The sequence below is a fragment of the Polypterus senegalus genome, chromosome 4, assembly GCF_016835505.1.
Source record: "Polypterus senegalus isolate Bchr_013 chromosome 4, ASM1683550v1, whole genome shotgun sequence".
Lineage (NCBI taxonomy): Eukaryota > Metazoa > Chordata > Cladistia > Polypteriformes > Polypteridae > Polypterus > Polypterus senegalus.
Window position 1 is genome coordinate 144,738,313 of NC_053157.1, and position 27,745 is coordinate 144,766,057.

Consider the following 27,745-nt stretch of genomic DNA (forward strand, 5'->3'; position numbering starts at 1 on the left):
TACTTCAGAAACAAAGCACGGTGTAAAACTAAAGTTTAAATTAAGTTCATAGACAGGCTGCCGCTGGCGTTTGTCATGCCTACGGCTAATGCAGGATACAAATTTAATGAGAGGACGCAGGGTATAAACGACAGTTTTGATCACTTTCTAACTAAGTTCAAATTGCTGGTCAAAGGCTGTGCTTATGCAAATTCCGAGAGACTGTGTTTGTGGGGGGATTGACAGTTAAGGCGGGTGGAAGAGTGACATCATCCTCTCCCCTCCCATTCACCTCATTTCGCTCTGAGCTGAGCTCCGCGGCTAACGCCGTCTTCCGAAGCAACTTCGTCACACTGCCACCAAATACTCACAGAAAAATCCACAAGTTAATGCACACGCTGTCTCTAGAGTTTCTCCACACTGAATCCTCCAGGCACTACTTACAAAAGGTTACATTGACAATCGTGTTACATTATTTTTAAAATCTTTCCTTTTCTTCTTGATTCATTTTACCCTCGCACCCCCTTGGTTTGAGAAGAAGTATGAAAAAATATGAGGTTAACACAGAAAAACAGATCACCAATTCAAGCTTTATGAATAATCGATTCGCCATCAATAATTGTTTTGGTAAAGCCATACTCAGTGTAATCCTCCTTCCATTTTATAATTTTTCCGCCACTAGCCATGATTAAATGAACGTAAAAAAAGTAAGAGCGAAGCAAGGGTGACTTATTCAGGCAGGCATATATATGACAGCAACACTCATGACAATGTATCATGTTATGTTATTATTAAAATGTTTCCTTTTCTTTTTCATTACTTCTTTAACACACTACTTCTCCGCTATTATACTTATATACTTATATTTTGCTATATATATATATATATATATATATATATATATATATATATATATATATATATATATATATATATATATGAATGACCTCCAAAGAGCGCTGAGACTTTTGATCACGTGAACGAGTCTGCAAAAAATGGGGTCTCCTGCCCAGCAAAAGTCGAGCAGCCGGCGCGCATGCATAGCTGTGCCGGCCTTTGATATGCTGACTGCGCTTCTGCCTTAAGTCAAAGTGAGCACTTTTAATTTTTTCATCCTCCCCCTGAGCTATAGCCCAGACAAGTGCAAACACAAGTGCGATTCGCACTTTCTTTTGCACATATACGATCATGAGGTCGTCAGCTCGGATTATGAAGACACGCAGAGGAGTGGAGGATTGACAGTGCCATCACAGCCGATTAATGGCAGGGGCGTCTCACCAGTCTACACAAGACCCACCGCGACTGTCCCCAAAAGGCGCTCATATCGTCAGCGAAGACATCTCTCTATACTATATAAAAGAAAAAAGCAAGTTTCCTTTCTTTACACCTTTTTTCCTTTTATCCCAAACCAAAGCCTTTCTCTCTTAACACTGCAGAGGACACAAAACTAATTTTCTTTAAATGCCGGTAAGGCACATTACCAGAGGCAGAAATTTGGATGTTCACATAGAAAATGTAATTTCTATACCACAGCCGTCGTGTAGCGCCTTTCAAAAGGCATCAACTACCGAGAGATGATCCATATACATTTTAGCTGCTGTTAGTACTACTTACCTGTTCTGTTACACAGTCTTTAAAATGTAGTTTACCTGCAACCACTCCAGTAGTGCTTAATGTACCTGTACTTCTTAAAACGTTAATGTTTTACTTTTTAATAACTTATAGACTACATTTTACTATTTTTCCCTTGCACTCAGTGAAGAATTAAAGGAACACTTTTTAATCAGAGTATAGCATAAAGTCAATGAAACTTATGGGATATTAATCTGGTCAGTTAAGTAGCAGAGGGGGTTGTTAATCAGTTTCAGCTGCTGTGGTGTTAATGAAATTAACAACAGATGCACTAGAGGGGCAACAATGAGATGACCCCCAAAACAGGAATGGTTTAACAGGTGGAGGCCACTGACATTTTTCCCTCCTCATCTTTTCTGACTGTTTCTTTACTAGTTTTGCATTTGGCTACAGTCAGTGTCACTACTGGTAGCACGAGGTGATACCTGGACCCTACAGAGGTTGCACAGGTAGTCCAACTTCTCCAGGATGGCACATCAATACGTGTCATTGCCAGAAGGTTTGCTGTGTCTCCCTGCACAGTCTCAAGGGTATGGAGGAGATTCTAGGAGACAAGCAGTTACTCTAGGAGCTGGAGAGGGCCATAGAAGGTCCATAACCCATCAGCAGGACCAGTATCTGCTCCTTTGGGCAAGGAGGTACAGAATGAGCACTGCCAGAGCCCTACAAAATGACCTCCAGCAGGCCACTGGTGTGAATGTCTCTGACCAAACAATCAGAAACAGACTTCATGAGGGTTGCCTGAGGGCCCAAATGTCTACTGCGCCCTGTGCTTACTGCACAGCACAGGGGAGCTCAATTGGCATTTGCCATAGAATACCAGAATTGGCAGGTCCACCACTGGCGTCCTGTGCTTTTCACAGATGAGAGCAGGTTCACCCTGAGTATATGTGAAAGATGTGAAAGTTTCAGGAGAAGCCGTGGAGAATATTATGCTGCCTGTAACATCGTTTAGCATGACTGGTTTGGTGGTTGGTCAGTGATGATCTTGGAGGCATATCCATGGAGCGACTCACAGACCTCTACAGGCTAGACAACGGCATCTTGACTGCCATTAGGTATCAGGATGAAATCCTTGGACCCATTGTCAGACCCTACGCTGGTGCAGTAGGTCCTGGTTTCCTCTAATGCACGACAATGCCCGGCCTCATGTGGCAAGAGTATGTAGGCAGTACCTGGAGGATGAAGGAATTGAAACAATTGAATGGCCTTCACGATCCCCTGACTTAAACCCAATAGAACATCTGTGGGACATTATGTTTCGGTCCATTAGGCGCCGCCAGGTTGCTCCTCAGACTGTACAACAGCTCAGGGATGCCCTCATACAGATCTGGGAGGAAATGCCACAAGACACCATCCGTCGTCTCATTAGGAGCATGTCCCAACGTTGTCAAGCATGCATACAAGCACGTGGGGGCCACACAAGATACTGAAAAGCATTTTGAGTAGCAGAAATTAAGTTTTTGAAAAATGGACTAGCCTGCCACATCTTCATTTCACTCTGATTTTAGGGTGTCTACACAATTGAGCCCTCTGTAGGCAGAAAACTTTTATTTCCATTAAAAGACTTGGCATCCTTTTGTTCCTAAGACATTGCCCTGTCGTTATTTGTATAGATATCCAACTTCATATTGAGATCTGATGTATCTAATGTGTTTCTTTAAAGTGTTCCTTTAATTTTTGTGAGCAGTGTATATATATATATATATATATATATATATATATATATATATACACACACACACACATATATATAATTTGTGTGTGTGTGTATATATGATGTAGATAGGTATGTATATATATATATGTGTATATGTAGATATGTATATAAATATGAAGATATGTATGTGTATATACAGTGGTGTGAAAAACTATTTGCCCCCTTCCTGATTTCTTATTCTTTTGTGCATGTTTGTCACACAAAATGTTTCTGATCATCAAACACATTTAACCATTAGTCAAATATAACACACATAAACACAAAATGCAGTTTTTTAAATGATGGTTTTTATTATTTAGGGAGAAAAAAAATCAAACCTACATGGCCCTGTGTGAAAAAGTAATTGACCCCTTGTTAAAAAATAACCTAACTGTGGTGTATCATACCTGAGTTCAATTTCCGTAGCCACCCCCAGGCCTGATTACTGCCACACCTGTTTCAATCAAGAAATCACTTAAATAGGAGCTGCCTGACACAGAGAAGTAGACCAAAAGCACCTCAAAAGCTAGACATCATGCAAAGATCCAAAGAAATTCAGGAACAAATGAGAACAGAAGTAATTGAGATCTATCAGTCTGGTAAAGGTTATAAAGCCATTTCTAAATATTTGGGACTCCAGCGAACCACAGTGAGAGCCATTATCCACAAATAGCAAAAACATGGAACAGTGGTGAACCTATCCCAGGAGTGGCCGGCCGACCAAAATTACCCCAAGAGCACAGAGACGACTCACCCGAGAGGTCACAAAAGACCCCAGGACAACGTCTAAAGAACTGCAGGCCTCACTTGCCTCAATTAAGGTCAATGTCCACGACTCCACCATAAGAAAGAGACTGGGCAAAAACGGCCTGCATGGCAGATTTCCAAGACGCAAACCACTGTTAAGCAAAAAGAACATTAGGGCTCGTCTCAATTTTGCTAAGAAACATCTCAATGATTGCCAAGACTTTTGGTAAAATACCTTGTTGACTGATGAGACAAAAGTTGAACTTTTTGGAAGGCAAATGTCCCGTTACATCTGGTGTAAAAGGAACACAGCATTTCAGAAAAAGAACATCATACCAACAGTAAAATATGGTGGTGGTAGTGTGATGGTCTGGGGTTGTTTTGCTGCTTCAGGACCTGGAAGGCTTGCTGTGATAGATGGAACCATGAATTCTACTGTCTACCAAAAATCCTGAAGGAGAATGTCCGGCCATCTGTTCGTCAACTCAAGCTGAAGCGATCTTGGATGCTGCAACAGGACAATGACCCCAAAACACACCAGCAAATCCACCTCTGAATGGCTGAAGAAAAACAAAATGAAGACTTTGGAGTGGCCTAGTCAAAGTCCTGACCTGAATCCAATTGAGATGCTATGGCATGACCTTAAAAAGGCGGCTCATGCTAGAAAACCCTCAAATAAAGCTGAATTACAACAATTCTGCAAAGATGAGTGGGCCAAAATTCCTCCGGAGCGCTGTAAAAGACTCATTGCAAGTTATCGCAAACGCTTGATTGCAGTTTTGCTGCAAAGGGTGGCCCAACCAGTTATTAGGTTCACGGGGCAATTACTTTTTCACACAGGGCCAAGTAGGTTTGGATTTTTTTTTCTCCCTAAATAATAAAAACCATCATTTAAAAACTGTATTTTGTGTTTACTTGTGTTATATTTGACTAATGGTTAAATGTGTTTGATGATCAGAAACATTTTGTGTGACAAACATGCAAAAGAATAAGAAATCAGGAAGGGAGCAAATAGTTTTTCACACCACTGTATATGTATGTATATATATATATATATATATATATATGCAGACTCAAACCCATTATGACAGCAGCAATCCAAGCTGTGAGAAAACAGTAAAAAGGAGGCGTGTCAGACGTTGTGGTACATTTTCTGATGCAGCTAGGCGAAAACAACTTCGTGACGCTGCCGCCAAATACACAAAACAATTACTTTGACAATCATGTTATGTTATTTTTAAAATGTTTCCTTTTCTTTTTCATAACCTCTTTTTTTATTTTATTAATTTTATTACAATCCATACATAGAAATGAAGTTTTTACAAAAAAAAGAATTATGTTAAGAACAGATCGATCCCCACCCCTGAGAGAGAGAGCAAGCCAAACGGTGTAAGATTTAAGGCTTGTAAACATACCTAAGTTAATAAATTATCTGTGCTTTATAAACTTATTTTAAAATATTACTGATTAGATTCTGCCATGTTTTGAAAAAAGTCTGTACAGATCCTCTAACTGAGTATTTGATTTTTTCCAATTTCAAATAATATAACACATCGGTTTCCCACTGACTTAAAGAGGAGAGTTTGGGTTCTTCCAGTTTATCAGAATAAGTCTGCGTGCCAAGAGTGTAGTAAATGCAATCACAATTTGTTTGTCCTTCTCCACTTTAAGCCCCTCTGGAAGAACCCCAAACACAGCTGTTAATGGGTTAGGAGGGATTGTGAGTCCAAGGCTGTCTGAGAGGTAATTAAAATTTTGGTCCAGAATAATGTTAATTTGGTGCAGGCCCAGAACATGTGACCCAGTGAGGCTGGGGTTTGGTTGCAACGTTCGCAGGTTGGATCATGCCCTGGAAACATTTTGGAGAGTTTTAGTCGAGACAGATGTGCTCAATATATAATTTTGAGTTGTATAATTGTATGCTTTGCGCATATGGAGCTCGAGTGAATTCTCTGCATTGCTACTTTCCACTCCTTTTCTGATATATTAATTGAGAGATCTTTTTCCCATAACCTCTTTAACACATGACATCGCTGCAAAGCGCAGGTATTTTGCTATATATATATATATATATATATATGACAGCAACACTCATAACAGTGACAAAACACTCAATCATGTTACGTTTTTTTTTTTAAATGTTTCCTTTTCTTTTTCATAACTTCTTTAACACACTACTTCTCCGCTGCGAAGCGCGGGTATTTTGCTAGTATCCATGTATGCGGGATGAAAGTGGAAAGCAAACTACATGAAGAAAACCCATACATCTACATATAAAACTTGTGACTGGACCAGAAATGAAATGCAGGTTTCTGAGTCAAATAAGCGGCAGCATTATGCAATAATTAAACTACTATATATAATGTATACACTATCATTCAGTTTATTTTTTTAATGAACATGCAATTCTTTTGTTCCTTGTCTCTTCCAAAGCAATGCAAAATTAATTTGTTCACATTTTTCATTTTAATATTACAATTCACAAAACAAAAAGAAACCATTTTAATTTTTTTGCCCTTTAGAAGTTTTCCCAATCTTTTTTTTCCAACAGCTTCCAGGTTAAATTAAATAATGACAGAGTAGATTTACTATAGCACCAAGGCAGTACAATGGTACAGTGTTTAGCCCTACTCCCTCCAAGAATTTACCTTCAAATATAGCCCTTGTGTGTTTATATGTAAAAGACTGCATCTGGTGTACTGTGTGCAGTTGTGGTCACAGCACTACAAAAAAAAACATTTGATGCTATACAGAGGACAGCAAGAAGGTGCATCCTTGGGCTAAATGGCCACATCCTAGTAAAAACGGCTCACGGAGTTAAAGCTCATTAATTTTGAGCAGTGGAGACTATGTGGGGACTTAAACCAGGTTTTCAAAATTCTCAAAGGCATTGAAAAGGATCCAGCAGAAATCTTTCATCTAAACAGAGAATCAAGTACTCAAGGACACTAGTGGAAATTAAGGGAAATTTTAAGACTAAAGGCAACAAGCCTTTAAATAGTAAAATGTCTAAATAGTACCGGTATCTGAATGAGATATTGGGACAACTTAGCTATTTGCTAAGCACAAGAATTTGATAGACTGAATGGCCACCTCTTGGTTTGTCAAACGTATGTTAAAATAATACAAATCCATACAACAGAAGAAACAATGAGGCACATGCTTAGCACTTATCATGGATGACTATGTCTTCATCTTCTATTTGTGTCATGCAGCTCGCTGGTAGGCTCAAAACACTGAACTTTTATCCATTCATCCATCTCATCCAGAAACAGGGTGTAAGCATTTGAATACTATTATTTTTTAACTTAAAACTGATTAATGAAACTGTTAGCCAAATATTAAGCATCCTCTTTAATAAAACCCCTGTGTGCGTCCAGGTGTCCGTGTGTGTGTCTTCTGGTGAAGTGTGTAAAGTCATATTACGGACAACAAAGCCAGTATTACTGTCAGAGAAAATTACAGGCATTTTACGGAAATACAAACCAGTATTACTGCGAGAGAAAATTAATGACACACAATACAGTGATGCATATTACAGCCACATACAAGCCAGTATTACTGTAGGAGAAAATATTACGGACGTATCTACTAACACCACCCAAAAAAAAAAGGACACGTCAAGTAGGACAAAAGACACAGACAATCAAATCCCATATAAGCAACATCTCCTGGAAGAACGGTCAGCTCAACAAGTAAACATCAACAAAAGAAAGGTTAAAAGACAAAGAAAAATGTGAGCAAATAGATCCGATTGAAGAAAAAGAAAATGACCGTCAGAAAGACTCAGAAGAGCAAACCTTAGAAAAAGTTGGCATTTACTAGCCAGAACCAGTATTCCGCCACAGTCAGTTATATATTGCATTATCAAGAGTAAGAAGTTTTCCAGATGTTGTTGTCAAGGTTGTGGAGATTCCTGCACAAGGCAAACTGTTGCCAAACTCAGACAGAATATTTAAAAGAAATGTTGTCTATAATGAAATTGTTTAGAAACATTTCATGAGGTAAAAAAATAGAAAATTTTACCAAAATATCTACTTCAGATATTGTAACTTACAGATTGTTACAAAGTATTACACTAAGGCAATATTAACTATACTTACTGTACCGTTATATATGTTTCTATTTTATTTTTATTATTATTTTACTTTAGGCTTCTTGCAAAAATATTTTTGACAAAAAAAAAAAAAAATTAAGACAAGAAACAGAATGAGGTCAAGGTCCCTTGCCATTTAATATAGACTGTTCCTACTAATGTATATGCACTACTGTTCTAGCACCCGTTATTGTAAGGGGCTTAACGTCTAGTTTAATATAATATTCTTAAAACCTGCTTAATCCAATTCAGGGCTAATCACTGGTGCCACCACAATGCTCTAGTAGCTTTTGCTGTTTTTAAAAAAATCCTATTCCTCAGAAAGGTAACTACTAAAGTATCATCTAATCTATTGTAATATATATCAAGTTAATTCAAAATTATTTTCAGAAAAATAAACAGAAAATATTTGATTCCTACCATAGCTAAAACCAGCAGTTGTCGGTGCAGATGTTCCTTTTTTACCAACAGGATATCTTAATCTTGCCACAAGACCTATTAACAGAATAACAGTTTTAATCAAACCTTTCACATAATTTTGATGTGTGAAACACTAATTGGTTTCACAATCATTTTTAAAAGTTATAGTAAATGATTACCAACATTTACACAATGATCATAAAAATCTTAGATAACTGGAGTTGCTTCTTTGTATAAACCTTTAATAGCTCATTTAATGAATTCTCAGTACTATTTTATCAATTTCTTTTCTGTTTAGCTTTCTCACTTAACTGTTCCGAAAGTTGACAAGAATGAACATTAAACAGAAGCAATTACTTCAGTGCTATATTCACTCATCTGCTTATGTGTCTTACAAATAAGCATACAATTGAATATAACACTTACATAATTGCTGATCTTTTGCATACAGTATTTGTATCTATGTCTCCACTTCCTGTTGCTTATTGTCATCATTTGGATAACATTAAAGAAGCACAAAATACAGAAAAAGAGGAACTTAAGAAAACAATAAAAGAATGTTAAGAATTTAAAGACAAAAATACAAATATTTCTGAACAAAGGCCAGATAAATAAACAGTGAAATGAATTAGAAACAAAAATGACTTAATGATTGTGAAACTGGTTGCAATAAATTTAAGAAAAACATGTGAGTAAAGTTTGTGAAATTTCAAAACAGTATGATATTTCCAAGCATGTTCCATGCTTTTTTTTCTTTTTTTTTTTGCTTACATAGGCTAAAAAATATTGAAAAAAAATTTTATAACTCCTCTTAGAACAAATAAATTCCATACCTGCTGCATTATGTTTATGATATTCAATGAGTGTAGGAATATCAGAGAAAAGATGTCTTTCAGCCAAGTAGAACTGTGTAGGTGAGGTTTGTGATTCTTTTATATGGTAATGTCTTACTTGAGAAGCGCCTTCCCTGGAAATAAAGATAAGTAACACTGTTAGTTAAGAATTAGCCATTGCATACATTTTCTATTTGGCATACTGTACAAATAAAGAAATACAGAAACATTTATCACAAACAAATTTAAAATTAAGAGATTTGCTTATATGTATTTTATTTGTTCTATGCCAAATCTGATCCAATTTATTCTTCTTATACAGCCAATGATGTAAAATATTCTTTTCAGTTGCAGAGGTTGAAATAATAAACTACTTTCAGAAATCATTACTTCATTAAATCAAACAGTCTTACATATGGTACATGTTCACTTCATAGTGCAACTTAGATTAACCAAATCAGTATTTCTTGAAAGAAGCAGTTTAATTGTTAGGGTCAGCATTACCTGTTAAAACCAACCCCACTCCCAAAAAAGCTTCCAAATTAAATACCTTTAGCTATTTAGCATTGTTGTTGATTTATTTTTTATCTATTAACTCTACTGTTTGTCCAACATATTAAAAGTAATTTTACATTTTTTTGGTCACTGATTATAATTTATTTTGATGGCCAAAGGAAAGGCTGCATATTTTCATACACAGTGATACAAATGTACAATTACTAATCAAACAATTCAGAAAAACTATTTCAGTGTTTTTATTTTTTTTTATTAATCTGTTAAAGAATAAATTGGAACATCCCATTTCAATAACTGTCTGGAATTTTATGAGGGTGGAGCATAAATATGTGGTTACAGAAGTGCATACTATTTTCATTAACTATGAAAATGTCTGTGATCTAATTTAGGATTGGAAGGACCTGGAGCCACTTTTGGCAGCACTGGGCCAAAAGCAGTTCACATCCAGCTAGGGATGCTCTACCAGATCTTTTTAAGGGCCAACAGCAGTCACCGCTTTCATGGCACTACAAATTGACTGTCACCAATTTCATGATCACTTATATTTAAACTGTGCACCGTAAGTTTTATTGTACGTGTTCATTGTTATTTAAGGAAATTAAGTTCTGTAGGCCAATTGTTCAGTGACCAAAAAAAAAAAGAATATAAAATCCTCTTAAAACATATCCCTTTTTTAAATTAACAAAACATGTACAAAAAACATTTGCATATTGCATATTGGAAACAAGATAATATAATGCTTGTCATAATTATCAACCACAATTAAATAAAATATATGTTCATAAAATGTTACAAGGCTAGGATGCTTAAGATGTTCACAAATAAAATCTGTTAGTTAAAGTGGAGAGATCTCTGAAATCTTCAATGGGGCCTCCACACTAGCTGTGGAGTAAGCCGGAATCCACACCAGTGCACAACAGCAGATGCACAGTTGAGTTGGCCAGTTCCCATCAGAGACCTGCTGACTTCAGGGGTAGCAGGCCCTCTAAATGGGAAACTGGCCATAAAACTAATTGGTCCAAATAACATTAACAAATGCCCTTACAGGAAGTGGGTCACTGGAAACCTCTGGCTGCATAAATATGGGCAGAGAAAGAATCTTTGCAAAAATAAAATGTTTAATTTTCAAAAAGGTTCAGAAAATCCAAAATGCTCAAAGAGTGAAAAAAAGTTAAAATAGATATATTCAAAGGCAATCATATAGCAACCAAAGTCTGAATACACAATCCAAAAAGACTAATCATAAAAAAAGAGGTCAGAAATCCAGTGAAAAACAAATCATAAAACCAACACCAAGTAAAATTCACTGCTTTTGGCTAACTGCTCTACCCAGCCTTTATACGGCTGGGGTGGTTCAAAAATGACACATACAGGTGGTCCTGCTTCTTGGGGAACCACACACAATAAACATGGGAAACATGAATACATAAATAGAAATGTAATTATGCGATAATGAAAAATTATACACAAATAAATATAATGATTTTTAAAATTCTTTTAAGTTGCCGTACTAAACGCAAGCTTGCTCATTGCCCACACCCAAACAATAAGTGTCAGCTTTAATTAAAAGACAAGTGAAAAGTTCTGAACTCATTAGGGAACTCTTTTAGCTTAATTTGTATTTTAATTTTTGTCAAAGAACAGCAATATTGTTTCATTACCATTTTATTTAGAAGGGCGGTATACCAGCTCATACCGAAAACCGTTTTCTATTTTTGTTATGATATGGATTTTTCTTATAACGCAACACCGGTTTAAATTGCCTAAATGACGTTTGGAACGTGGTGCAGTGGGAAACTGTGCAAGGGGGGACCTATTTCACTGCTACATTGCTAAATAGGCATGGAACTGAGTACATGCGGTAGTGTAGGTATTGCGCGGTGAAAATGGACAGAGAAAATTTCGAAACTGAAGATGTAGCTGATGATAAAGTTCACCATGATGACACAGAAGAACTTTTGCAGAAAAAAAGGAGTCGGAGCTCCGGAGTTGCCCGGAGATACTTTGGTTTTAAAAGGTCATATGTGGACCATTATGTTCAAATGTGTGAATACTGTTTCTATACTACTGGATAATACTGCAAGCCAAGTTGTACTTGTTTAATTTTTTTCCAATACAGTGTAATGTACCTGGGTACTGTGTAATAGTGTGATGACATGTTGACTTTACTCTCGACATTTCCACTTTAATCTCGATGCTTAAACTCGGATTGGCTTCTTTCACCATCCCAAATCGCGGTGGTAAACCCACTCACCTGGAGACGTGTCACAAAGCAGAAGTCAATCATCAGCAATGAGAAATGAATAACGCTCTTGGAATGGTTACTTTCAACATCCCAAACCGTGGTGGTAAACCCACTCACCTAGAGATGCCTCACAAAGCAGCAGTCAATCATCAGCAAGGAGAAATGAATAACGCTCTCGGATTGGCTACTTTCACCATCTGAAATCGCGTTTCCTGCAGCGGTTGCTTCCTGTCCTCTCTACAGCACAGTATTGCCACGAAAAAAGCCATAAAAAATTGCGGAGGATATTTAAACTTTCCGCTAACAATTAATAGTTAGGTTCTAAGAAAAAATCTGCAAACGACTGAGTCCACAAACCCTGAACCGCGACTTCATGGGGGGTCTACTGTATTCCTGCTCTCTGAACATTTAGAATGCTAAGATAAATACTTGATATATTTTTCATGATGAAATGCATTAAAGCATGTATTAATCATGTGGGGGCACCGTGGCATGGAGGTTGCACTGCTGCCTCGCAGCAAGGGGGTCTCGGGTGTACCCTGCCTTGAATTTGCATGTTTTTCTGGTGTGTTTACTCGGTGTGTTTCAGTTTCCTTTCAAAGTCATGTAGGATATGGGGTTTTATTATGCTATATTGACCCTACTAGTGTATGTGTTGCTCATATTCACCCTGCGATGTGTTGGTGTTCAGGATTTGCTCCTGCCTTGCACACAATGCTTGCTGGGATGGGCGCAACCCTGAATAGATGGCATAATTAAACATGTATAATGAAGATTTTTTTAAAGTTCTGAACATTCAGTGGGCTAAGTTTATAACTAAATTTAATTTCACGAAGATGTTTATCGTGTGGTGATTGGCTAGATGGAAAAAGAAAAAGGAAGGATAGGAGCTGAGGGTTTGGTACGTCAGACAGACAGCACGCATGCAATAAAGAAAACTTGCTCAGAAAAACATCCATTGAATTTTGTGTTTGTGTCTCCGACCAGCAGATCACAACCCAACATTTACACAATATTTAAGTTAAGCCTGTGTGTTACCCATTCATACATCCAGTTTTTTGGAGCCTCGTCACACCTGCCATAAAGTTCTCTACACTGAACGTACACCTGGGGTACCACTTACTGCGAGGGAGCAGCACTACCACCACACTAGTGTGCAGCTTTAATACATACTTTAATGCATTTCATCATGAAAATGATATCAAGTATATATCTTAGCATTCTAAATTTTCAGAGAGCAGGAATATCATGATGTGAATGGATTCTGTGCGGTGATCGCTGGAGGCACCTCCTTTTAGTGTGGAGGAGGTCAGTTTAAGAAGCGTATTGATTAACAACTGGGTTGGGGAACACAAAATAAAGCATTTAATATGCTACATTAACTTATGACGGGGTTTGAGAAAATCTAGTAAATTAAACATTGATTTTAGGATGAAGTTTAGTTTATGACATTCTACTTTTATTATAAAATAAACTACGAGAATAAAGTGGAAATGTCGACTTCATTCTCGACATATAGTTTGTTTTTTTCTTCCCTGTGTCCGTAATTTTTTTTTCTTCACCGTGGCACTAATACGATTCCGTAGGGCTATACTGCAAATAGCATTATAAATGCAAGTTGCAGTTTTATTGTTTATGTATATAGCTTGGCTTGAAGCAAGGTCCATATTAATGCAATTTGCCTTATGCAGTTTAATGATGGTAAAGTTGTTTAAAAAGTCACTTTAATGTGTCAGTGGACAGAGATTGTTAACATTAACAGAAAGTGTAGTTGGTTTACAAAAAATATTTACTATTTATTCCTTTTTTTAAGACATGTTCAGAGCAATACAACTTTTGACAAGCACCTCTGGATATTTTACTAAGTCTAAATGCCTCTTTGGATGGGTGTAAATACGGTGCATTCGGAAAATATTCACAGCGCATCACTTTTTGCACATTTTGTTATGTTACAGCCTTATTCCAAAATGGATAAATTCATTTTTTTCCTCAGAATTCTACACACAACACCCCATAATGACAACATGAAAAAAGTTTACTTGAGATTTTTGCAAATTTATTAAAAATAAAAAAAAAGAGAAATCACATGTACATAAGTATTCACAGCCTTTGCTCAGTACTTTGTCAATGCACCTTTGGCAGCAATTACAGCCTCAAGTCTTTTTGAATATGATGCCACAAGCTTGGCACACCTATCCTTGGCCAGTTTCGCCCATTCCTCTTTGCAGCACCTCTCAAGCTCCATCAGGTTGGATGGGAAGCGTTGGTGCACAGCCATTTTAAGATCTCTCCAGAGATGTTCAATCGGATTCAAGTCTGGGCTCTGGCTGGGCCACTCAAGGACATTCACAGAGTTGTCCTGAAGTCACTCCTTTGATATCTTGGCTGTGTGCTTAGGGTCATTGTCCTGCTGAAAGATGAACCGTCACCCCAGTCTGAGATCGAGTGCTCTGGAGCAGGTTTTCATCCAGGATGTCTCTGTACATTGCTGCAGTCATCTTTCCCTTTATCCTGACTAGTCTCCCCATCCCCACAGCATGATGCTGCCACCACCATGCTTCACTGTAGCGATGATATTGGCCTGGTGATGAGCGGTGCCTGGTTTCCTCCAAACGTGACGCCTGGCATTCACACGAAAGATTTCAATCTTTGTCTCATCAGACCAGAGAATTTTGTTTCTCATGGTCTGAGTGTCCTTCAGGTGCCTTTTGGCAAACTCCAGACAGGCTGCCATGTGCCTTTTGCTAAGGAGTGGCTTCCATCTGGCCACTCTACCATACAGGCCTGATTGGTGGATTGCTGCAGAGATAGTTGTCCTTCTGGAAGGTTGTCCTCTCTCCACAGAGGACCTCTGGAGCTCTGACAGTGACTATTGGCTTCTTGGTCACCTCCCTGACTAAGGCCCTTCTCACCCGATCTCTCAATTTACATGGCCGGCCAGCTCTAGGAAGAGTCCTGGTGGTTTCAAACTTCTTCCACTTACGGATGATGGAGGCCACTGTGCTCATTGGGACCTTCAAAGCAGCAAAAATTTTTCTGTAACCTTCCCCAGATTTGTGCCTTGAGACAATCCTGTCTCGGAGGTCTACAGACAATTCCTTTCCTTTCCTTTGGTTTGTGCTCTGACATGAACTGTCAACTGTGGGACCTTATATAGACAGGTGTGTACCTTTCCAAATCATGTCCAATCAACTAAATTTACCACAGGTGGACACCAATTAAGCTGCAGAAACATCTCAGGGATGATCAGGGGAAACAGGATTCACCTGAGCTCAATTTTGAGCTTCATGGCAAAGGCTGTGAATACTTATGTACTGTACATGTGCTTTCTCAATTGTTTTATTTTTAATAAATTTGCAAAAATCTCAAGTAAACTTTTTTCACGTTGTCATTATGGGGTGTTGTGTGTAGAATTCTGAGGAAAAAAATGAATTTATCCATTTTGGAATAAGGCTGTAACATAACAAAATGTGGAAAAAGTGATGCGCTATGAATACTTTCCCGATGCACTGTACTGTATGTTGTCAAAATTATAGTTTAAGTTGTTTGCAAAATTTATTAAATGAAAAGGTTCTATATTTTGACTACATCTGTCATGCAATGTGATTCCTTCTCTTCATTAGTGCCAACCTCTTGAAAGCTATCACTTTATGGGGCCATGCAAACCTGTATTAATACTTGTGTGCACATTAAAATGTTTTTTTTGTACAATGTACAATGCTCATGACAATGGAATAGGCTATTCTTAGCCAGTCTACTGCAGTAATTGCAGTGGAAAATGTGGTTAACATTCACTCATGCAATGGGAAGAAAATAGCGTTGAATACCGTGGAACCAGGATAATTTTGAAAAATACTGTGATATAGAAAATTGGTCATACCGCCCAGCACTAGTCTGAAACATTTTTGTGTAAAGTACATAACAAAGCATTAAGGATTTTTTCAGATTTTTCCAACAACAGACAGTTTCAGTGAAAGTGTCCACTTACATATATACTGTACAATACATAGTTCATTATGCAAGCTGTCATTGCAGCAATACTGCTGTTTGCCAGTAATGCCAGAGTAACAAGACATAACCAGTTTAATAAATATCTATTCTTGTGTCACTTGTCCTAAAAATCTCCATAACCTGATCACACATAAGATTCAATATAATTATTTCTCTAATAATCGCCAAGGAGTGATAAAGTCACTTGATTTACATATTAACTGTAATACAGTACTATAAGCATAACCTTTAACATCTCATATACTTCATTTCAGTACTCTCAAGTTTAAAATCTATTATTAGTTTCTTTTTCTGTTTTAAAGACAGCTTTAAAAAAAACAGTATATGAAAAAACATGTGTTCATAAAATTAAAGACAGTAGATAGCTTACTAAATAAAACAGGAAGCTACTCTGTTCTTGAAAATACTTACCTTCAGATCTAAATATATAAAGCTTGATTAAAACTTAAAATATATTCTGGTATATTGTAAAACTACTGCTTTAGTTTACATTAACAACTTGAAATAAAATACAAAGACAGATGATAGAACAATTTAGGCTGAATATAAGCTTTTATTAAAAAAATGTACGAACCTGGGGCAAATTGAAGTAGCATATTTATATTTTCTGCTGTGCCCTAAGCATTTCTGCTTGCAACAACAGTTTTTAAAAGAGATATGATACTGTCAGCGATGTGGTAAACCATCTACTTAAGGAAATTATTGGAAATGAAATGGAAGAATTTAAACACGTTTCCTCAACAACTTTATGCATTTGAGTCTTTCTGGATATGGAATAGAATAGAATAAATCAGAATCAATAAACACTGATGAAGAGTACATAATAGAATAAAACAGAATAGAATAGAACAATAAATAGAATAAAATAAGCACTGCGGTGGGCTGGCGCCCTGCCTGGGGTTTATTTCCTGCCTTGCGCCCTGTGTTGGCTGGGATTGGCACCAGCAGACCCTATAGTTAGGATATAACGGGTTGGATAATGGATGGATGGATAAAATAAGCAGTGATGAAGAATTACTAGTTAGACGGTTGTTTAAATTAATACAGTTTAGGGTGAAGTAATAGCCAGAACAAGCTTGAAAGAGTATCACACTGAAACACTCAAACTTCAGATAAAAGCCAAGCAGTTTCTTTACATTTGTTTCCTACTTTGGTGGCCATAACCTAGTACTTTCGACTTAAGAATAATGGGGTGAGCAAAAAAAAAATTGTTAGAGAATAACTACAATGTTTGAACAGATTGCTTTGTGTGTTTTTAATACTCCAATTACTAGTCAGCCATTGTACACAATAAAAAAAAGAATAATTGGAATTGTGTACATTAGACGTCTTTTTGATCTCATTCCATTATGTGTGTACATATTGTATATACTGTATGTACCAAAGGAAGAAAGCTCTGTTTACTGTACAAGGTGAGTATTTCACTGTATTTTCCCTATGCCTACTACTTAAACATTAAAAAGAGCAATGTACTGACTGGAGATGCCGAATGCCAACTGAGCAAAAGGAAAGCAATAATTTGATCCATTAGCAGCCTAAATGAAAATGCCTATTTCTGGATTTGACCTTAAATTCAAGGGGATTCTATTTCAGGCAAAAATTCTAATTTTTGTATATGAACTTTAGAAAAATATTAGTTTAGGGTTACGTCCAACTGGGAGGAGGCCCCGGGGAAGACCCAGGACACGCTGGAGGGACTATGTCTCCTGGCTGGCCTGGGAATGCCTCGGGATTCTCCCGGAAGAGCTAGAAGAAGTGGCCGGGGAGAGGGAAGTCTGGGCTTCTCTGTTTAAGCTGCTGCCCCCGCGACCCGACCTCGGATAAGCGGAAGAGGATGGATGGATAAACTGTTTTAATAGTAATGTTACTGAATATAATCCAGTAAGGTGCATGGTTTTGATTACTCGAAATTAACATTCACTATTAATTTTGATAGACTTAAATTATTATGGGCAGCAAGCTGGTGCAGTGGTATGGCTATTGCCTTGCTTTACAGAGAATGGGTTCACATCCCAGATACTTCCTGTGTGGAGTTTACATGTTCTCCATGTGCTAGTGTGGATATCTTCCAGGTGCTCGGTTTTCCTCACACTGTCCAAAGATATGCAGGTTAGGTGGACTGACACTGCTAACTTGACTGTAGTGTGTGTGGGTGTGTATGTGTGTGGGTGTCATCTTTGACTTTTGTTCACTTATTTATTTTGTAAACAACTTAAACCAGGCTGATTTAGAATTGGCCGTTTAATTTAACGTTTAAAACATTGTAGGAAAACTTGAGTACCCAAAGACAAAACATGCAGACATGGAGAGAATGTGCAAATTTAGCATTTGAAGCAAAGCTAAGCACTCTGCCACTTTGTGTAATTCTGTCTAACAAAATATTACTATTCATTCAAATTTAATTTTGAAGGTGTGGCTAAATGTATTACATTATCATTTGTGGTGCAGTTATAGAAGAAGCCAACAAAAGAATATCTGCAAATTAGAGTAAAATTGTGCCAATTTTGGCTGTTACTGAGTTTGGCTAGGGGCTTGAAAAGTCAGGTAATAGATAATCATTAGGAATATAAATCGTAGAACCTAAAAAAAAAATGCTGTTTAATTGCGGAGTCCTTTTTACATCAGATAGTAAAAATATAACAACTATGTTTATATAAATGACGATAAAAAAGAGTTATAACTCACCCGGATGATTTAGTAAAAAGAGATACAGTGTATGTGCCTGGCTGGCTTGATTCTCTCACCATAAATCCACCTTCCTTGTCCTGTAAAGCATTTAAAATATAATACAATAGGACGGTACTTTTTATTCTCAAGGCATGTCAAAAAATCTAAATTATGCATTGTATATTTGTAAAATATTAACTAAAATTATCTGCAATTATTTTTCAATAATTTTGGTCAGTTTAACAGATTTATTTCAGCTGGGGTTGTACTAAAATGTTCAACATTTAATTTATACTGCATCAGAATGGTGAATCATTATTTTAGAACATTCATGGTAAAACAGTGGAAAAAGAACTCAAAGGCTCCCCAGCAGTATTACTATATTCATGAACTTGGAGAGGTGTCAGTTAACTCTTAAGAATTACTCAGTGCAGAGGACATGGACGCACCTGTGCCTGCTGCCCCACTGGCTTTTGTAAGAAGACACTGACGATACCATATCTTAGCTATATCACTGACATATGAGTTCTATTAACCTTTGTCTTAAGAAAACACCTCCAGATAGACAATGTTTATCGTGAAAACGTCAAACTTTTCCATCCAATGCTGAGGTGTTTCACTTGCCCGTTATTGAGACACAGTATTTGCTTAATTTTACATTGTGTCTCTTCATCTTTGTCATTAGTACAACGTTATTATTGCGTGGTGGCGTTTGCTGCATACAAGTCTTTTGTAGTGAGAAGTGAGGTGCATGCAAGTGCTAAAAAAATTTAAAAGTACTGTACATGCATATGCCATCTACTGGCTGTGGTTGAGCATGAGCAGAGTGGACAGCTCCATACACATACAGGTCTTTAATTTACAATATATACTGTATGTCTAATATGTATAACTTAAGAACTTCTCAGTTACAAATATCTTCCTTCTCATCAGTAGTTACACTAGCTTGGTAAGGTGCCTTGAGTTGTGAAAGTGGTTGACACAAGTTTGAATGTTAAAACCCATTTGTTAAATAAAATAAAATTGACATTCTTAATCCTGTTTATTCTCTCTCTAACTGTTCAAAAACAGAAAGCTATACAAAGTACAGAATATTAACCACATTCCAATCAAAAGAATGTGTACCTATATAACACAAAAAGTGTATTATTTGAGAATTTCTGCATTGAAGGATAGCAGTCAGATAATCAGGGATCAATATTTATTGCTTCGGAATAAAACTGTTTTTAAATCTACTGGTCTGTTCATGGTGTTGTGGTACTATCCTCCCAATCAGATAGCACAACCTCCATTACCCTGATGTTACAACAAAGATGGATGTAAGGGGAGCAGAGAAGCTAACACCCAATCAGGGAAAACACAGGGCTAGCAGTGTTTAGCAAAACCATCTTGCAGTGGCCAGGTTCTTCCCACAACTAGTTTTAAATGAGCTGAATATAAGCCAGTCTTGAAAAATCTGTAAAATGAAAAACAATGCTAATAGTATGACAAGAAACAGGCTTACCTCATTTTTGAGTTGCTGTTCTGCTTTATTTCTGTTTACATTCTTACAAAACCAGCTATAAAAAAAGAACACATACATTTTTAATACTGTGAACTTTTTAATAGTTTAAAGTATTTATGATAAAGATAAGTCTAGTCGTCAGTAATCTAGGTAAGGTTTTGAGATGCTGTAAAATTACATACTAAAAATAAGAAATTCTGTAAAATAACAAAGCCACAAGCAGGGATATGTATTTTGAGTATGCTATACTATCAATGATAAAAGAGGCTTTGATAATTACAAGGTTGTATCCAGATTAAAATACATATTTATTAATTTATTCTTCTTGAAACTCCTCATTGCATTACATACCCTGTATTACATAGCCCATTCCAAGGCAGAAGCAAATCATGTACAGTCCATTGCAAGCTCACAAACTCACAGTGGGCCGGTTTAGATTCAGTGATCAACTTTTGAAAAGTGGAATCAGACACTGGAAGAACAAGCAAATTTATCACTGACAGATTCCCCATCTTGCGATCTGAACCCACCACTAGCCGCTTCACCACTGTGCTTCCAATAAATGTACACTATTAAATATATCTTCCAATAAACACAACCACAGCATGGCCATGTGCCTTGTTTGGTACCCTGAAGGCTTCCACTGGACAGTTACTCTGCACAATGGATGAACTGGAAAGCTATATGTAATTTTTTTTAATTAAATTGTAGTCCCATTTTACATTAGCATGTGTGACTCAGTTGTAATCCATCTATTTGAAATCAACCAAGTTCTCTATGTGGCTCAGACAGATGATCTTAGAAAATGCTAAGTCCACATAGAGGAGGCCAAGTGATACACGAAACTTCACAATACAAATAATTAACTACCATATACAATCAAATTTTTGTTTACAGTTTACCAAGCTTTTTTTTCCAAAAATCAAAGATAATATAAAAATCAATACATGGAGTTAAATAATCTCTGAGTACTGGGTAACAATTAATGAGAGACCATTGTTAAAATCAGAAGGATTTCTGCTTACATTTATTTTTAAATATCATGTTAGGGTGGCACGGTGGCGCAGTGGTAGCGCTGCTGCTTTGAAGTTAGGAGACCCAGGTTCGCTTCCCTCCCGGGTCCTCCCTGCGTGGAGTTTGCATGTTATCCCTGTGTCTGCGTGGGTTTCCTCCGGGTACTCCGGTTTCCTCCCACAGTCCAAAGACATGCAGGTTAGGTGCACTGGTGATTCTAAATTGTCCTTAGTGTGCGCTTGGTGTGTGGTTGTGTGTGTGCCCTGCCTGGGGTTTGTTTCCTGTGTTGGCTGGGATTGGCTCCAGGAGACCCCCATGACCCTGTAGTTAGGATATAGCAGGCTGGATAATGGATGGACATAATGTTAGTGGTGAACATCTTAGTGAAACATTTACAAGGAGAAAACTTTCAAAAACAGTTTCATACATTTGTACTGCAGTAAAAAGTAAGGACTTGTCAGACTGAAACTGCAGGTTTTACTTAAGACTGAATTTTCCACTTTCAAACTACCCATATCCTTAACATCTCAGCTAAAATGTCTATAGTGAAAATTGAACTATGTATACAATATAATCTATTTATTCAAGTTTATCTGTGGTTACTAACATTTAATAATAAAGGCTGCCAATACCATTAAATACCTTTAAGTTTTAAATTTTGACAACTTTCCTTACTTACGGATATTGATCAAGATTATTTGACTTCTTTTCAGTGACGTAATTACTTGGAATATATCCTTCATTTCTAAACATAAAAATAACAAATCAGTGAATACATATTAATATGTAATTTACTTTTTCTCTATTAAGACTTAAGACTCTATTAATACTTTATTTGCAAATGTACAATGTATACTTTATTATACCTGAAAAGTATAATTGCAAGTATTTATGTATAAATAACATGCACTCATGATAACTAAAGGCAAGATTTTTTTTATTAATTAAGCTTTATTTGTTCCAGATAAATAAATTATAGAAGTTAAATAATGACATTAAAACATTACCTTCAGTAAAACAAAATTAACAATATTTAAAATGTCTGTTCAATCAGAACTACAAACATTCCCGTAACACTAAATAAACAATTAATTTTAATTCTGACATCATAAACCGCACTAATTCACCCACCCTCAGAACAAATTACCAATAAATGCATGTAAATGGAATTTTTTTTCAAGATTTTATTTCCAGATTCATCTAGGCAGGTGTGTATTCAACACTATCTTCCTCTTTCCATTGCCTCAAATTATGAATATTCACAACCCAGTAGTATAGCTGAAAGTCAGCCAATGCAATACTCCCTGATATCTTTGTAATGCTGAATTTTTAACAAGTGGTCTTTTATCCTTTCATATAAACAAGCAGATAATAAGAATAATAAGAAGCTGCTGAATAAGAAGAAAGGAATGGGATAATGATGTTTTTTATACAACAATAGAAGGACCCAGCACTACGTTTTTGAAAAAGGATGTTGCAAAACTGCTGAAAATGATTAAGACAAGTAAAGCAGTAGGCCCAACTGCAAAGTACATTCATTTTTTGCTAAAACAGTACCGATTCTCAATATTCGTGATTTCTGAGAACAAGACAGAAACCTAACAGATGTAATGAATGTGAAAATCCTGTTTACTTTGGATTGACAGGGTTTTAGCTGTTGGAGAGTACCTTCTCTACAAACAATTTTGAACATTCTGTCATAAGTGATCTGTTTATTTGCATAATGCAGAACTGCAGAAATATCATTCAAGAATTTCTTGGTGTATAGTAAGTGTGTGACTTAATTGCTTTGCTCTTTGAGTAGTTCCAAATGTAAAAATCGTGCAATGGCTGGCACACTGGCAGCATAAACAGCATGTAAAATTTTAATCTCACCTATCCCTATGTTTTAGATTGACTGTCTGCATTTTGGTTTACTGTCCTGTCTGTCTAAGCAGTTTTACTTTTGCCATTAACATTTTTTCAATCCCAGTTAAATAAACTTATTCATTTGTGCAAGGTGAGCAAAACAAGTACATTATATAAAGAAAAATACAATTTTGGTTATTTTCAAAACTGGAAGTGAAAAGAAGTACACAGCACTTAATACAGGTCAAAAACTATCAAACTGATAGCAAAATTAGTAAAATAAACAAATAAATAATATCATACCCATCTTTGTCTTGTGCTCTATACCAATTTATGTCACATTTTTCAATAATAATATACTCTTCCCCTTGGATAAGAGTTAAGTCATGGCTTTCCACACCAGTAAAGTCATACATGGCTATTACAATCTCTTCCTTTCCTTTTTCATCATGTTTCTCTGGAGAAGGAGGAGGTGGCAGCATGCGACACTAAAAAGTAAATAAATAAATAAACTAATTATTTCAAAAGGATTAACCGTTAAAATTCACATGTATTATTTTTAAATAGATGAATTAATACTAGAATGACCAACATTTTTTATGTACTTTAACTATGAAGGCTGCACCAAATGGCATCTGAATCTTTTTGTTCTCACTAATGAACTATCAATTTGGCATACTGAATGTGCATTCCTATTGCATTTCCCTAAAAACTATAGACAGACTAAAACATCTTAAATGAATGTAAAAACATTTTTTCTCTTGGTGAACATCTTCTTGTTTTTACTCAAAATTTTAGTTTAAATTTTCAATTAAAAAAAGGTTCCAAAATCGAGTTGATGCTTGGAGAAAAACCACTTCAGCTTTAGTAACAACAAAACAACACTTTGTAATCAGCTAATGAACAAGCAAGCAACTATGCAAGATACTAATGTTTTTCTGTATAGTTTTAAAAACCATAATTACATATTGTATAGAATATTTACAGTATGTACAGAGCAAACAGCAGATGGACCGATTATAAAACAGTTTACATCAGCAGTCCTTGCGCATTTTGGTGTCTACTCTTAGCAGCAGTACTGCCTCTGTCATTGACAGTCTTGTGTTGCCTTTCACAGGGTTGTGGTAGCTCCCATCTCATTTTGTACACAGTACAGTGCAGAGAAGGTTTATTACTTTGTTATTTACCATAGATAGTGATGTAAAAATATTATCAACAGTGACATTGCTGCTGCTGCTTGTGAAAGGCTCAGCAAATTGCATCACCACAGTCGCAGACTGTCATTCTCTGGTAATTAAGTGTGATCTTTCTCCAAGTTGAAAATAGTGTTTATTATGTATTTTTATTGATGACAGCAGGTATACAAAATTTGATTCCAGACTTGTTTCCAACTCTGTTTCATGAGTTTGGAAGTCAGGCTAAACTTTTTGTTTTTGGGGACTTTCTTTATGTTTCTAGGCCTCAGTGAAATTTTGAATCCAAAGTTTTGGGGTGACGCTACCAACTCGTTACAGAATTGAAAACAGGGAGGCTATTGATATTTTAGCAGCTAATAGTAAGTATTCGATAGTGTACAAGATAACACCATAGTGTTAACAAAGACAGGGACTTTCTAATTAAAAACAGAATTTTAATAAACAGTACTTCAGCAAGAACAAAATCAAGAACACATATTCAGGAAGTGAGAATGATCTAGCTGCCTACTCATAGCTAACAGGCCAAAATGAGTAGTAAAGAAATGTTAGCAAGGGTATCATAGATATATAGATAGATAAATTCTTTATTCAATCACTCAGGAAATCCATGTGCTATTTCCTAAAATGTATCTGCAGTCAACTACTACTTAATTTTCCAAAACAGGCCCTGTGCATATATATGGCCATGCCTAGAACAATAACGATGAGGTCAATGATGACAGTGTGAATCCAAAGTTTATATTATTATACCATACATAAATAATACATTCACATAGCTTGTGAATGAAATAGGCTGCTCAGCCGGTTGGAACAGCATAGGAATAATACAGGTATATGACAAATAATAGACTAAGCATTAAAGATACCCCTGTGAGCACTATGACATGAAAAGGTCAAGGGGATATTGTAGAAGCCCAGTAGAACTACCCCAGACCAATCCAGAATAAACTAGCTCATTGTTTCATATTACGGTAGATGGGCAGGAAGCATGAAAGCTACCAGGGAAGTTATACGGGAGATTAAACTTTCAGCTGATAGATCTCAGATAATAAGTCTTAGGCCTGAACGTTTTGTCAAGCAGAACAGCAGTGTAATGTATTCTTGGAAAACTGAAAGGCAAAGCAGTACTCAAAGTATTTTGCTTAATTAGAAAGAGCAGCATTTGATTCCAATAAGAACATAACCTTGACATGCCAATAATGATTCAATAACATATTCTATGTGTTTTGAAAAACTGAAAAATATGTCATGCTTTAATAAACATGAAAAAAGTAAGCAATGTGTTCATGTGTGCAAGAAGGAAGAAGTTCAACAGCAGTTGTTTTGTTAGAACTTTTTCAAAAAGAGGTCTCTCTCTTAACTGCGGTTTGAAAATGGACACTATTAGTTCACTTGTTGCTTTTCAAAAAGTGACAATTATTAAGGAACTTGCCACCTGGGAATGTGTCATCTACCTTCTTGATGTTGCTAATTGGGCTAAAGGAAGATTGGAAGAAGTCACTCAGGCTGTATGATTTATTTGTATTGCTTAAATCAGTACTTGTCTTATTGTTAGTAGCCAGCCAAGAATCTGGATTGTAAATTTTTGCCAAACTGCAGCCCGTTAAGGTCACAATGACAATGCTTTTGTGAAGTTATCTATTGGAAATGAACTGGGTTGAAGTAAAGGACTGAAAGCAAATGATAGCCCCAGTGGGCACGTATTTAGCCAAAGAGGTCCATTGGGTTGAATATGCTGGGTACAATTTTGGTCACAGGTAACAGTTTTATATCTTGTTTAATATTTCTTCCTATTCTCCATTAAGAAAATAACCAAAGATGTTAGCTGGCACCTTTTGTGTTAAGTGCATATCACAGGCGATATGATGATATAAAAAACAGATGTCTAGCCCTTTAATTAGGAATTGATGCATGAAAACTTAAAACCACAAGACGTAAGCCTCATGACTTTTAGGGTTTTTTACTGATCCAGACAATCCATGGAATAATTTCAGAAAGTGACTTATAGGGTGGTAAATAAAAACTGCTATCTGCCTGTAGCCCATTTACTTTTTACACTTTATGTTTTCCCATTGTTTAAGTCATGCAATTTATTTCCAAGGTAATATCTAACCAAACCTCAAAAGATTTTGTTCTTCAGTTTAGCAAAACTAACAGGTAATATATTATATTGTAAATATATGTAAAATATATGTGTTACTGTATAAAATATATGAAATGTGCTTTAAAATATCAATTTTAATAAACAGTACAAAAAGAATGGTTATGTGTAATGTACCTGTAAATGCAAACCAAATTGTAAAACTTCAATACATATTTCAGGATATGCAACAAAACTTTGAAGCATAAAGTCAGACATTTATTACCCATACAAGGTCCTCTTGTAAATAACCAGATCTGATTTGTGTCCTCGGGGCCAGTCGCTCAAGTTATTAAGATACTGTTTACTTTAATCCAAAGAATTTAACAAATAATTTAAAATAATTGGGATATATATATAATGGGAAGAGAAAGAAGCCCAGCTATGACCTGAGATACCCTGCAGAGAAACAGATAACACACATAAAGTAGGAAGGGAAACAACAAGATAAATAGAGGACATAAAAGGTAATGCAGAATCCGATGCAAATCCACCCTTTCATGGAACTGAAAAATAGTACAGGACTTGAACAGATCTATGGTGAGTTGCTTGATTTACAACGAAGATGCTAACAAATGAGCCTCATTTTAAATATCAAATTGTTGAGTTATTTTGATTTTCAAATCACTTAAGGGGAGATAAAACAGGCATAATTCTTAGTTAAGACAGAAGATTATCTTATTAAAACATATAACACCAAATCTTGGTCACTTAATACTGTACATTTCTCCTTTTTTTAATTTTATTTTATTGATTTTAGTGTAATCATTCCAAACAAATAAGTCAATTTTTACAAAAAATAGGATTGAAAACAAATCAACCCCCACACCTGAGAAAGAGAGCATGGCCAACGGAGTAAAACTTAAAGCAAATAAAAATAAATAAATTGATGAGTTTAATAAGCGGATAACGATAAATGGAGAAGAAAAAAAAATGTGCTTAAAGAGCTTATTCTAAAAATATTATTGATTAGATCCTGCCAGGTTTTAAAAAGTTCTGCACAGACCCTCTAAGTGAGAATTAGATTTTTTCCAATTTCAAATAATATAAAACATCAGATACCCACTGACTTAAAAGAAGAGAGTTAGGATTCTTCCAGTTTAGCAAGATACGTCTGGTGCCAATTGTGTAGTAAAGGCAATCACAGTTTGTTTGTTCTTCTCCACTTTAAGCCCATCTGGAAGAACCCCAAACACAG

General features: G+C 36.2%; 1 protein-coding gene across 2 annotated transcripts in view; it reads right to left on the minus strand.

The window, feature by feature from the left end:
- The window catches only part of tec (tec protein tyrosine kinase), a 281,624-nt gene that overhangs the window by 28,450 nt on the left and 225,429 nt on the right, over positions 1–27,745 (minus strand). For both annotated transcript variants that reach the window (XM_039751403.1, XM_039751404.1), the window contains 6 exons: positions 23,515–23,699; positions 22,043–22,108; positions 20,350–20,404; positions 18,864–18,943; positions 9,407–9,540; positions 8,574–8,648 (listed from right to left, as the gene is read on the minus strand). In XM_039751403.1, coding sequence (XP_039607337.1) covers positions 8,574–8,648; positions 9,407–9,540; positions 18,864–18,943; positions 20,350–20,404; positions 22,043–22,108; positions 23,515–23,699 — 595 coding nt within the window. The remainder of the gene's footprint in view (positions 1–8,573; positions 8,649–9,406; positions 9,541–18,863; positions 18,944–20,349; positions 20,405–22,042; positions 22,109–23,514; positions 23,700–27,745) is intronic.